This window comes from Mustela lutreola, chromosome 1 (genome assembly GCF_030435805.1).
Source record: "Mustela lutreola isolate mMusLut2 chromosome 1, mMusLut2.pri, whole genome shotgun sequence".
In the NCBI taxonomy this organism is placed as follows: Eukaryota; Metazoa; Chordata; class Mammalia; order Carnivora; family Mustelidae; genus Mustela; species Mustela lutreola.
The window spans coordinates 48,974,707-48,987,705 of record NC_081290.1 but is presented as its reverse complement, the minus strand read 5'-3'; the positions used below and the strand labels follow the sequence as shown (position 1 = coordinate 48,987,705).

The 12,999-nt window shown below is 35.5% G+C and overlaps 1 protein-coding gene across 1 annotated transcript in view; it reads right to left on the bottom strand.

Moving 5' to 3' along the window:
• Window positions 1–12,999, bottom strand: part of DHX15 (DEAH-box helicase 15) — a 59,032-nt gene that overhangs the window by 37,851 nt on the left and 8,182 nt on the right. The window contains exons 2-3 of the mRNA XM_059164541.1: window positions 11,783–12,218; window positions 7,379–7,572 (exon numbers count right to left, since the gene is read on the bottom strand). Coding sequence (XP_059020524.1) covers window positions 7,379–7,572; window positions 11,783–12,218 — 630 coding nt within the window. The remainder of the gene's footprint in view (window positions 1–7,378; window positions 7,573–11,782; window positions 12,219–12,999) is intronic.

Here is a 12,999-nt window from a genome sequence, read left to right as displayed (position 1 = left end):
TGCCTACTTGTGATCTCTCTCTGTCAAATAAATAAATAAAATCTTTAAAAAAAAATATTTTGATGGGCACCTGGGTGGCTCAATGGGTCAAGCTGCTGCCTTAAGCTCAGGTCATAATCTCAGGGTCCTGGGATCGAGTCCCGCATTGATTGGGCCCCCTGCTTAGCAGGGTGCCTGCTTCCCTCTCTCTCTCTCTCTCTCTCTCTCTCTGCCTCTCCGTCTACTTGTGATCTCCTTCTGTCGGATAAATAAATAAAATCTTAAAAAAAAAAAAGTTTTGATTCCAGTGTATGTGTGGTATTTGTTTAAAGGCTACTAAGCTGTTAGGACATAAATACTTAACTAAGTTTTTAGGACCAAACCAATAAATAAATGAAATTCTGAGTCATTTCTTCAGGCGTTAGGGTACCCTGAAAAATCACTGAGACATTAAGCATGTGAACTTAAGGTAGTTTAGGAACTTCTACTCTACCTAAAACCTAGCTAAGTTAATCTATCTAAGTCCATCCACCCTTCTCAGCTCAGATGAAATACCTTCTCCTTTGTGAAATCATCTATATAATTCATGTGACTAAAACTACATTTTTTTTTTAAGATTTTATGTATTTATTTGACAGAGAGAAATCACAAGTAGATGGAGAGGCAGGCAGAGAGAGAGAGAGGGAAGCAGGCTCCCTGCTGAGCAGAGAGCCCGATGCAGGACTCGATCCCAGGATCCTGAGATCATGACCTGAGCCGAAAGCAGCAGCTTAACCCAATGAGCCACCCAGGCGCCCCCTAAAACCACATTCTTAATTGCCTCACAGCTTAAGTCCCCAACCAAGTCAGAGAAGAACTAGTGACACTAACACAGTTCGTTTGTGTACTTAATATTCCTTTCATTTGTAAAGGGATAAGCAAACATTTATATAGGGTCAAGTTCAACTTGATACATTTAAACAACACTAATCTTACTAGAATCACAACAAAGAACAAACTACAAGATGTAAACAGTCACATGGAAAGGTACGACACAATATTTTGAACAATTTGGAATCTACAGTGTTCCAATGCATTTCTAATACCAAAAAATGGACAAAAAGAAAGCAAACAGAAAACCGCAAACCCCACTTATATATAACCTATACAGACAGCCTCATACTTCTGAGATCAGCATTCAAAGCATACAGCTTTATCTGGGCAAACAGCTAAAATATATTGGTATGGTTCAGTCAGCTATGTATCAAGCAAAAGAAATACCTAAGAAATTAAAAATAGGCAAATTACCTTTTCAAAATAGACTGTCCATTCCTCAATAAAATTCACAGAAAGCTAGTATAAATGCATAGTTTTTATTTAACATTTTGTAAGATGTTAAACACTATAAACAAAGAGTCTTCTAGAACTAAACCCTTGCAAGTACTTAAGTATAAACACAAAGACCAAATGCAATATATGCATACCTTTAGGAAATCAAGTTAGCTTTTTATGAACAAAAAAAATCAAAGAATTCTAACTCTAAGGTGACAACGATGAGTTTTCAGCCTGACAGAAAATGCTTAAGTGGTAAATAACCATATTTGTTCTTTATCACTACCCCTTTCTAAAGATTTAGTAAAACTACCTTATCTAACCCCAGTGCTATACCTGATTTAGAACAAAGCCTACTCTACAACATATGTTCAATAAATTAGTTTATAATTAATGTTTATGTAATTAATGGTCTTTAAAGTACCAGGCCTATTTCCATGGCTTACCTCCAGCCCTAAGAGTATTTGGATTCATTCATTCATTTCATAGTGACAAGTAATACCCAAGTTTTAATTCAAGTTAAAACCCCCAAATTGTAATTCAAGTGCTGTATTAAAAAGAACTTTATTAAGCTGTTTTTATGTCTCTTTTTAATTAACTAGGTTAACTGCTTAATAAGATCCAATAATTTCTCAAACTGGAAATCTACCACCCCTAACAGCAGCAGCAGTGTAGAAATGTTGACTTAGCACTTGCTGGGCGACAGGAATTACTCTAAAGGCTGTACACAAATTAACTTATTTTATCTCAGAACCACCATATGAGGTAGTTATTATCAGCTCTATCTTCTGAAAAAGCAATAAGCACAGGGAGGCTAATTAACATTGCCAAGATCGCAGCTAATAAGTAGCAAAGCTAGGACACAACTCCAGCCCCGTAATCTTTGTCTGTGGCTTAGGATGTATTTCCCTTTGATTCTCTTCTCAGCTCATCTACTTTTTAATAAGGCTGCCTTATTGGAAACCCACTGTGGAATCTCTAAATAGTCCTTATTCAGTTGGTGCTTCTAACTCAAGCCCCAAAGAATCTGCTATGAGAAGCTGCTACAACAATGTCTGGTAAATTCTCCCCAGTGTCAACCTTAAAGGTCCTGTACCAGCCAACTCCTTATTGTAGCAGTGTTTGTACTGGAATCTCATATTTATTAAAAATTTTTAGATTTTCTTCCATCTTCTCATCTAGACTGCCTTTTGGAAATTAAAAAAATGTGGAAAGTCTCTGACTCGTATTATGGAGATTAGCACTTCTTTGGCTGGTTAGTTCAAAACTTTTCTTCCTCAAACTTTACAAGGGGTTTATCACACCTTGAGACCCAAAGTTCTGTTCATTTCTCCTTTATCACCTGATTATAGATTTAAACTATATCCTGTCCTTAAGTTTTCTAGATTTTTCCAGCAGCTTGTCCTGAAGCTATATACACCATAAACAACTCAGGATGGTGGTCTTACAAAACATGCATCCTTGAAGGAAAGAGCTACACCACCTTCACTCCATAAACATTACCCCAGATTAATTCCTTAGCCTATGACCCATCCCAAAATTGAAATGAATCTGACGCCCAAAACCAAAAGATTCAGAATAGAAACCAAATTATAAATTATATACACCAAATCACCCTATCATCATGCTGTCTCCACCAAGAAATCAAGGAAAATGCCTTTTCATGAAAACCAATCAGTTTTTCACATTTATGTTGAAGATTAACCCACAATCTACAGTGTAGTGACAAATTTCACACTCTCCTGTTGCCTTTTCCAAATCAGGTTTTTTTTTTCTTTTTGAAGTTCCATGCACAAGGCAAGTATACAGATATAGACACAAACTCTGTTTCCCAAAGCGTTTATACTCCAACCAGGCAAAAGAAAGAAACCAATCTTTAATTATTCATACTATCCATAAACCAGTCCTATATCATCTCAAGTGATGAGGCATGGAAATACTGACTTACACAAATCATTTGGATACTTGAAAAAATACACAAACTGCAGTATCTTCTCAAGTAAACTCTTTCCCCCCCTTCAGAAAAAAAGGTTTTAAAAATGTTGCTCGATGGGCACCTGGGTGGCTCAGTCAGTTAAGTGTCTGCCTTCAGCTCAGGTCATGATCCTAGTGTCCTGGGCTCGAGCCCTGCATCAGGCTCCCTGATCAGCGGAGTCTGCTTCTCCCTCTCCCTCCGCCCCTCCCCTGATCAATAAATAAAATCTTAAAAAAAAAAAAAAAAAAAAAAAAATGCTGTTCCGTCTGCCAAGAAAGCTCTGCTCCCTGTATCCCCAAACCCTGGCAAACCATTATTCAACTTAGGCTTTTATTCCATCTTCTCTTGTCCCGTCTAAACTGAATTTCCAAATCATGCCTTCATACAAACACTGGTATTCTCTTTCAGAAGCCTAATCACAATGTGAAATTGCACTTACTTTATGGGGACAAGAACCAGATCAGCTTTTTAGTATCTAGCTGGCACTGTCCAACACAGAGAAAGCACTCAATTAACTAACTTTACGACTAACTAAACATTACTTATGTAAATCACTGGGTTCACTCAATATCAAAATACCTCAGAATTCTGCAGCTTAGGGGAGAAGATACAAAAAGAAAATAATTAATTAGGTACAAAATTACCAACGTCAAATATTATGTCTCCCTGAAGGTTCAAGACTATCATACTGTTTTATTCCATAAAAAAATTATCAGCTCCCTCAAAATAAACGAAGAACAGATTTCTTAAAATTTGTTGGAACTCCAAAGTGCTTCTTAAAATCCCCTGCAAGAGTATCATCTCTTCTTCCTTAAAGTGAATTAAGAGATTTTTCACTGACCAATCACAAACTTGGCAACATCTTCCACTGACAGATGTGCTCTTCTTTAGCGAATTTACTTGGGGTTTTTTGGATTTTTTTCTTTTTTTCATAATTTCCAAGCCAAAATAGCAAAAGGAAAGTTGAGAATACTGTAAAAGGAATACTTCAGAAAAGTGATGGGAGCAGGCAAAAATCACAACAAATGAAATTTAAAAATGATTTACAGCTGTGGCAGTTTGAAAACCTAACTTGTCTACTGGGACTGGACAGACAGACTTTTAAGACTAGTCTGATAGAGAGTGTACTAATTTACACTAGATCCAATTCTCTGAAAACAGTACAATAATAGATCTAGAATCTAGAACTTATGGGTATGTGTCCCAAACACCAGAAAAAGTACCTTTGGGCCCTTAATATGAATAGAGATGATTTAAAGATATACTACTTTAACTAAAGTACTCTCAAACAAATTTAATTTAGTAAAAAACTATTTGTTTACTGTCAACAATGAAATCAAAGAGTATGATTGAATTCTGAGTCCCTCAGACAGAACTTTCAGAAGTTAGTCCTCTTTACCATTCTTAGTGAAAATTAAAAGCCTTTTTTTGGGCAGAATAATGGATTCCTAGGCATTTTTATAACCACACTTGACCCCTAAACAACACAGGTATGAACAACACATATCTACTCATACAGATTTTTTTTTCAATAAATATAGTACAGGACTATAGATTATTTTCTTGTGATTTTTCCCTTACCTTGCTGTAAGAATATGGTAGATAATACATAAATAACATACAAAATATATGTTAACTGTTTGTTATTGGTGAAGTGAGCTATTAGTAGGTAATTTGTAGGGGAGTCAAGTTAGACACTGATTTCTGCAGGGGGTGGGAAGAGCTATTGCTCTAACCCCCTTTGTGGCTCAAAGGTCAACTGTGTTTAAGAATAGCTGAAGGAGGAGACTGACTGGTGGCTGTCTTAGGTATTCACTCTTCCTAGCTAATTATGTAACTGATCCTCCTTAAGTTTAAGTTCTAGCTGTTTTTAGTATCTGGGGTTCTCAAGACATGAGATGATAGAGGACTATACCAAATACATTTACAGATTCATACTACACTCCATTTGAAGTATTCCTACTATCAAAACTATCACACATTCCATACAATTAAATAGGATTTAATTTTAGTATCACTTAAAGACAGTATTAGGTAAGCTTCTAGCTCTTCAGACTCTAGAAGATAACCCAATAAGCTAGCTCTGTCCAGAATTAGGTGGGCTTTTTTGTTTAAAGTTTAGTTATAGCCTCTGGGAACCATTTCACATAAGAAAACATCCCAATGCCAAAAATATGTTCATTTTGATCTATCGAATCTATTTATATGTTACTTCTCATTCCCTATTAACTGAACCAAAATCTTTCACAAGCATACATTTTTCGAAAGCCTACCACTTCCTAACACTAACACACACACACACACACTAACCCAGTATTACATGTAACTTTCCTTGCCCAATTCCAAATTCCATTTTCCCTGCTCAAATGTGGCTTGCCAAGAAATATTCAATACTTAGTGAATCAAATGTCAAAATAATTATTTCTCCTCAAGGTGAGTAAAATCTGCCCTTTATTGTCCTCAAGTCCTTGACATTACCTGCATATTAAATTAGTATGAAATCTTACGTTATGATTTTATATAACTCCTTCATTGGTTATATCATAATTACAAGTGAACAATAATGAGATTATCACTAAACTAAAAAGATGTACTCAGGGGCACCTGCATGGCTCAGTCGTTAAGCATCTGCCTTCAGCTCAGGTCATGATCCCAGGGTCCTGGCATTAAGCCCTGTATCAGGTTCCCTGCTCAGCAAGAAGCCTGCTTCTTCCTCTCCCACTCCCTCTGCTTGTGTTCCCTCTCTCACTGTCTCTCATTCTGTCAAATAAATAAAATCTTAAAAAAAAAAAATTAAAAAAAAGACATACTCAATGAAACTTAAGATATAAACCAAAAACATGCCTTAAAGTCAAAGACAAGCTGATTTAATAGACAACTGTCCAGTTGCTATTAAAAACAACAGTGATACTTTAACCTGAAGTTCCAATAATTATCAAAGAAACTAGAAAAAACTGACATGAAACTTTAAAAGTGATTGGATGTTTTAAGGAAATTTTTAAAGTTATGAATATCATAGCTATATAAGAAACCATCTTTGACCTATGTACACTGAAATATTTAGAAATGAAAGTATGTAATATCTAACATTTGCTTAAAATTATATGGGACAGGGAAAAGTTGGGATTTGGATGAAACAGGACAGCCCAAGGTTGAAGATGCTGGATAAACAGGTGGGAGTTCATTATACTATCATACTTCTGCATTCATTTGAAAATTTCTGTAATACATTATTTCCCTCATAAGACTATATATTCCTGCCACCAATGACTCATTTCACTGCCCATGTAACATTTTGTTCCAAAATTATCTTTTAAAAAACCTCAGGGAGAATACATCGTGACAAAGAAATCATTTTTAAAAAATGATTTAAATGTCACATATATACAGAATAAACGGAAGCAACAAAAGGGGAAGATTTTCAAAAGAAGTACCATCAGGCAGTATCTCACAACTTATGCAGAATACAGTATAAGAAGAAAAAAATTAGGACAGTTATAAAGAAAATACTAGAAGGAAGCTCAACAGGGTAGTCAATTGTGCACCACAGCAATAAAAGAAAAGGTAAAGGACTTTGGGGAGACTCCAAGAGTATATTACACAACAAAAGATTCCTCCTTTTAGCTCATAACATATGTACAGTAATAGCTGTATAATTAACATTAAAAGCACCAAATAATTTCTATACCATCCCACACATCATTCTTTCTAGAAATAACTATCTTTCACTAAGATGTATCACTTTTCTACCACATTTAAATGCTGTAACATTTCACCCAAGATATAGCACCGAATAACTAAAATCTGACCTTTGAAGCTCACTGTCTACTGAACAACTATATAAATATATTGCTAGTAAGAAATCTTTCTTTGATCAAAGAAAATTTTGAACAAAATCAATTTTTGTTCAAAGAAAAATTTCTTTGAACAGCTGCATATATTGCTGGTAAAAAAGAATCCATCTTAAAAAGTCATTTATTAAGTCTAAGAAGGTCTTCTCTGGACTATTCTAAATTTGGATGATTTTGAGACTCCCCTAACAAAGCCCTCTATCTAGTGGCAGAAAACTAAAAGTAGAGAAACAAAGTATGCATTTTCGAAGACAGTACTTACTTAAGAATGGTTTTTGCACTGCTGCAGTCTTCAAATCGGATGGAGTAACCAACTTCCTGGCCCAACATTACATCCATTTCATCAGCAACTCTCTGGGCCACACTCATTGCAGCAACTCTCCTGGGTTGGGTACAGGCAACTCCTCTCTTGGGTCCTGGTAATGATCGCATGTACTCCACACACCACTGTGGAATCTATCAAATAATTTCAAACTTAAATCAATTCTACTCTGCCTGCACATCAGGCATATTCAACATATATTTTATTGCATTCCAATAATTTAAAGCAAAAATCAATTAGGCACACCAAGTATTAGGGCTCTAACTTAGAGCATGAGCCCTCCAAGCCAAGGGGTCATACACTGATGACATAATACTCCAGAGCAGACTAGGTCCACTGAAGCTGTGCTAAATACGCTCTACAGCATCAACTGTTAGATCATTAAACGTTTCTCTATATACTGGAAAAAACCCAACTTATAAAAAATTCTACTTTTTAACAAATGTGAGTTTCCACAAATTTTCTCAGAAATTATTAAATTCTTATACAATCTGATTACAAAATGCAGATGAAAATAGAAATCACAACCCTTGTGGTTATAAAGCTATGTCTTTTAAGTCAATTCAAATTTGGTTTGTAAACCAGCAGAATCAAACCCCTATTCTTCTGCTTTTGGGAGAAGTAGGCACAATGGAACGCCTTAGGTGCCATCTTAAAAGTCAATTTCAGTAACTGTCAATCTCAAACTCGATGGCACCTACTAAAGCAAGAAAAAACACCAAGCACAAGTTGGTTGGCTTCCATGACAACAGCGCATTTCTCCCTTGTTCCATTATCAACAGAAGCTAACAGAACCTCTAATTTCTTGGCTCTTCACTCACTTACCTAGGTAAGAACCATGGCAAAAATCTAAGTAATCACTATATTAAATGGGAATCCACTGCATTAAAGTCATGATGGGCCTCCATCAAAGCATCCAAAAGCTTGTCAAACTCAAATGCCACAGAAAATGCAGGTGGGGGTGGTTTTGGTAAAGGATTACAAACACACTTGAAGAATATTGGTTGTCGTACCATTGCCACATTTTAGTTAGGTTACTTCTACAATTTGGGGATAACTGTTTTCACTTACAAATATCTAAAAGGGGAGAAGGGTGACTATATCACTTCTCTAAGAACTTAACAATGCTTATCTTTAAAGGACTTAAAATGAACAGAAATAAATACTATCCTAAAAGAGAAGGGTCTCTCTAGGTCTATAAACCCACAAACCAAAGTTTAAGTGGTTTTCCAGCTAAGTTTTATATATTTATCTTCATTTCTGCAAGCCTTTTGCAAAGGCAAAATGCACTTTATAAGACCAAACAAAATGAAATTCAAACAAACATTTACCATTCAGCTAAAACTATTTAAAACCATTTGGAATTCTCAAGGCAAGAATGTTCAAAGCTTTTAAAATTCACTCCAGTGAAATGGGTAACTTGCTTCCACTTTAAAATTAAGATACAAACATTTTTGGCCAATTCAGCAGTTTTTGAACCCTGATCTCGGGACTTCTTTTTACTCTTAAAACAATCAAGGATGCCAAATAACTAACAGACTTTACTATATGAGGAAATTAAAACTGAAAAACTTTTAGAGTATTTATTAATTCTTAACAATAAAAACCTATCCTATACTACCAAAAACATTTTCTATGAAAAATAATTACATCTTCCAAACCAAAAAAGAGAAGAAAGAAAAAATTAGCAGAAAAAATACATTGTTTTGCATTTTTGCATATCTCTAATGTCTGGCTTAATAGAAGACTGCTGAATTCTCTTATCGGTTTCAATTTTGAATATATTGCACTATTTTTGTTTTGTTGGAAGTATATAAAGAAAATCCCAGGACCTCTGAGTTTCAGGAACCTTCCAGGTTTCCCAGACAATATTTGGAAAACGGCGCAGGCAATGCATCTATTCACATTTCTAAGAACATTATCCTGATTGGTCTTATTTACTCTCCTGACTTCTAGTATTACCTGTAATACACTGACAATCCTAACTATGTTTTCCATCCTAACCTAGTGGTCATTTCCACTTGAGGAATGAATATTTTACTGGTATCCCAAATTCAACAAGTTCAAAACCGAAACTATTTCACACCTTCCTCCTATACTTACTAATCCCTCCTATGTCCCAACAGTAATATTAACATTCTAACTCCAATCTACTCTTTATTCTCCATTCTACTACCTTATAAGGAGTCAAATTTTTGTTATGACTTCCTACATAGTCTGTTGTCAACATTCTCACTAGACAGGACATTTCTGTAAAAATCCCTACTGAAAAGCTCTGATGGCTCCCCGATCTATAGCACGATACACTGAGGCTTAGCCTGCTGTTCCAGTTCCACCTGCCCCATCTCCCTCTTTATACACACCCTATATACTGGCCAGAAAATACAAAGTTTTCTCTTTTCTGAACTTGTGCCTCCGTTCACCCTGAACTGGCTTTAGTTTCTTACACATGGATAATAGTATGAACACACCAAGTTGCAATGTAAAATGACTTTTACTGTGAGTCTCAGTCAAAAGTTAGAGTCAATACTTTAGATTCTGTTTGGAGGGTCTCATTTTCTGACAGGCATAAAAAGATAACCAAAAGGGCTTGCTCTTAATGGTTTTGAGTAAAAAACTTTAATAGGAGCATGCCAAAAAAACACTTGGGTGAAATTCACTAAGCTGTTCAGCTTCCCTCTGAACTACCCAAATGGCCTGCGATTTTAAGTACACAAAACAAACAACAAAAACCACTACAAATATTCATCGAAATAATCACAAACCTCTCATTTTGTATCACTTGACCTTTCACATTAACTGCTACTAAAGAAACTCATCTCTGAAACAAAGTTAACCACGTAAGACCATAGAACAGGAAAATGAAATAAATATAACTTTGGCTATTAAACAAAGAGACAAAGCTTTAAATACTGAGCCCACCTAAATCTACTATGTAACCACAGGCAACTCACTAAACCTCTAAGATTCTTACCAATCTCAGGCTCATTTTGCTCATCTGGAAAATAGTGACCAACAACTTCCTTATAGTGTTCTTGAAACAAATACAAAGGATACAGTGCCTAGCTTTATCCAATTCCTAATTAAATAAATTAGTACTATGCAAAGCAGATAAATCAGCTGAAATTCTTTAAAATACTAAATCTTCAAAATAAGTTGTATCTTTTCACACATTTAAATTTCCGTAAGATGATAAAAATAAACCTATCAGTTTCAGTTCCTAACATCAACACTAAGTTTTCTTTTCTTATTAAGAAAAGCCATATTCACTAAGGCTCAGTCTTTAAAAGCCTTCTATTCTGATTGCCACTGTAGCCTTCAAAATGTCTCCACGATATATCCAAATTGATTTGCGGCATATGGAACTTAAAAAACAACAATGGTAACTTGCACATGCAGTATGCTTAATTATTATAAACATGAATCACAGGTAAATAAACATGGAAAACAAGCCAGGAAAAAACACAGTATAGTAATATTGATTTCTACATAGTAAGAGAACTTACTAAATTCATTTGAACTTCTGGATTTTCCAGATTTTCTACAATGGCCAAGGACTACTACTTCTGTAATCTCCTTGAAATTTTTAACTGGTGGTTAGGCTCAAGCATACAAAAATATGGTTAACACCTCATTCATAGCAGGAAATGCAAATTAAAAATTACTGAAATACCATTTTCACCAATCAGATTTGTAAAAATTCAAATTCCATAGTATAATCTTTTGGATCTACCTGTTCATGAAAAACAACCATTAGAAGCAGCCTAGAGTTCTATAACATGGACCCAGTAAACCACAGCTCATCCATTTTTAAAAATATCCTAGATATATTACTAACAAGACACTAGTGCTTACTGCTATGTATCTGGGGGTAGTCTGTAACTGGATATATGTGGAGATCATAGGTAAAGAGACTTTAGTTAGCTCTTCCATTTTTTAAAAACAAGATAATATTCACCCAATTCAAGACAATTACAAAACGAAACAAAGAAACAAACAAAAGATTAACAAAAATAAAACTGCCTCAGTGGTTCAAACCTCTATACTCAAGCAATGGAAAACAAAACTTGTACCTCCAAATTTGTACCACCCAAGAGACAAAGTGGTCAGAAAGCATCATTCTGTCATACTTAACATTAACAAAACAGCACTGCTATTTTCCTCTAGACTCAGGAAAACAGACACTCCCACTGTGTGTTACTATAAAAAGTGCTAAACATCAAAGTAGCTATTCTTCGGGATGTTCTACCAGACAATGTAAAGGACTACTAGGATCAAATAAGCAACATTTAGTAAACATGAACATTAATATAGTATATACCATGGTATACAATAATAACTCACCTGTGTTGTTTTACCAGACCCAGTCTCACCAACCAGTACAAAGGACTGATGCCTAACCAGAATATCTGTAAACCTATCTTTGTATTCCCAAACAGGGAGCTGAAGCCGTTTCTTTAGAATATCATAGTAACGAGGAGTATGGGGTAGGTTGGTAAAAGGATTAATGCACTGTGGAAGTGATGTGTGTCCTGCATGTCCGGTGTGTGCTGAATGAGCAGAATGTGTCGAATGTGTTGAATGTGCAGAGTGGGTTGAGTGAGCTGAATGGGAAGCTTTTAAAGGTGGTAATCCAGCACTGATAAGCATAGCATTAGTCGAAGCTCGCAATTCCTTCTCCTTTTCTTTCTCCCTTTCCCGCTCTCTATCTCCTCTATCACGTTCTCGGTCTCGATCTTTAGACCGATCTTCACGATCCCGGTCACGATCTCGATCCTTCCTAAAAATAAAAATTTAGAATTCAGATTCTGAATTTTACGCAAAATGTTCTTGGCAGTGTTATAGTCACAACAGAAATATGCAACAACCAATAAACCAATACAAAACTCAATAACGAAAAAGACCTTATGGACATTGGGGTGGGTAGGGCTATGGTGAGTGCTGTGAAGTGTGTAAGCCTGATGATTCAGACCTGTATCCCTGGGGCAAATAATACATTATATGTTTATAAAAATAATTTTTAGAAAATAATGAAAAAGACCTTATAATCAAGAATTCTCCATGCCTCATCCATAAACATCTTTCCCTCTTTGATGAGACCTCAAGTTCTCTTAAGGAACAGTGTCTTTCCATACCTTTAACCACCAGCTGAGATAACGCCAAGTCTGAGAAATCAGACTTGATGGAGTAAAATCCCTGCCTACTTAGCAGAAGTTAAAGACTGAGGGCAAAAGTGGGGAAAAGGTAGGAATAAATAAAGCAAAAAGGATGCATCACAATTTTCCCCAGGTTTTCCTTCAAGTTACATGAAAAGGTATGTTCAAATTCAAAACGGCTTCTGGACACAAAGACAATTCTATTTCCCTAATGGTAATACAAATATGAGTTAATAAAAGACTGTAGGTGAGTTTGCTTTCGAGTTATGCTTCAGAGCACTTTTCCAGTTTTATTTACTAACCGTGTATTTGTCCTACAGAAAAACTAAAATTAAAACACTCTCATTCTTTTGTCTTCATTTGCACAACATCCTTAACAGCAACTGCAAAACTTTGTAAACCTAT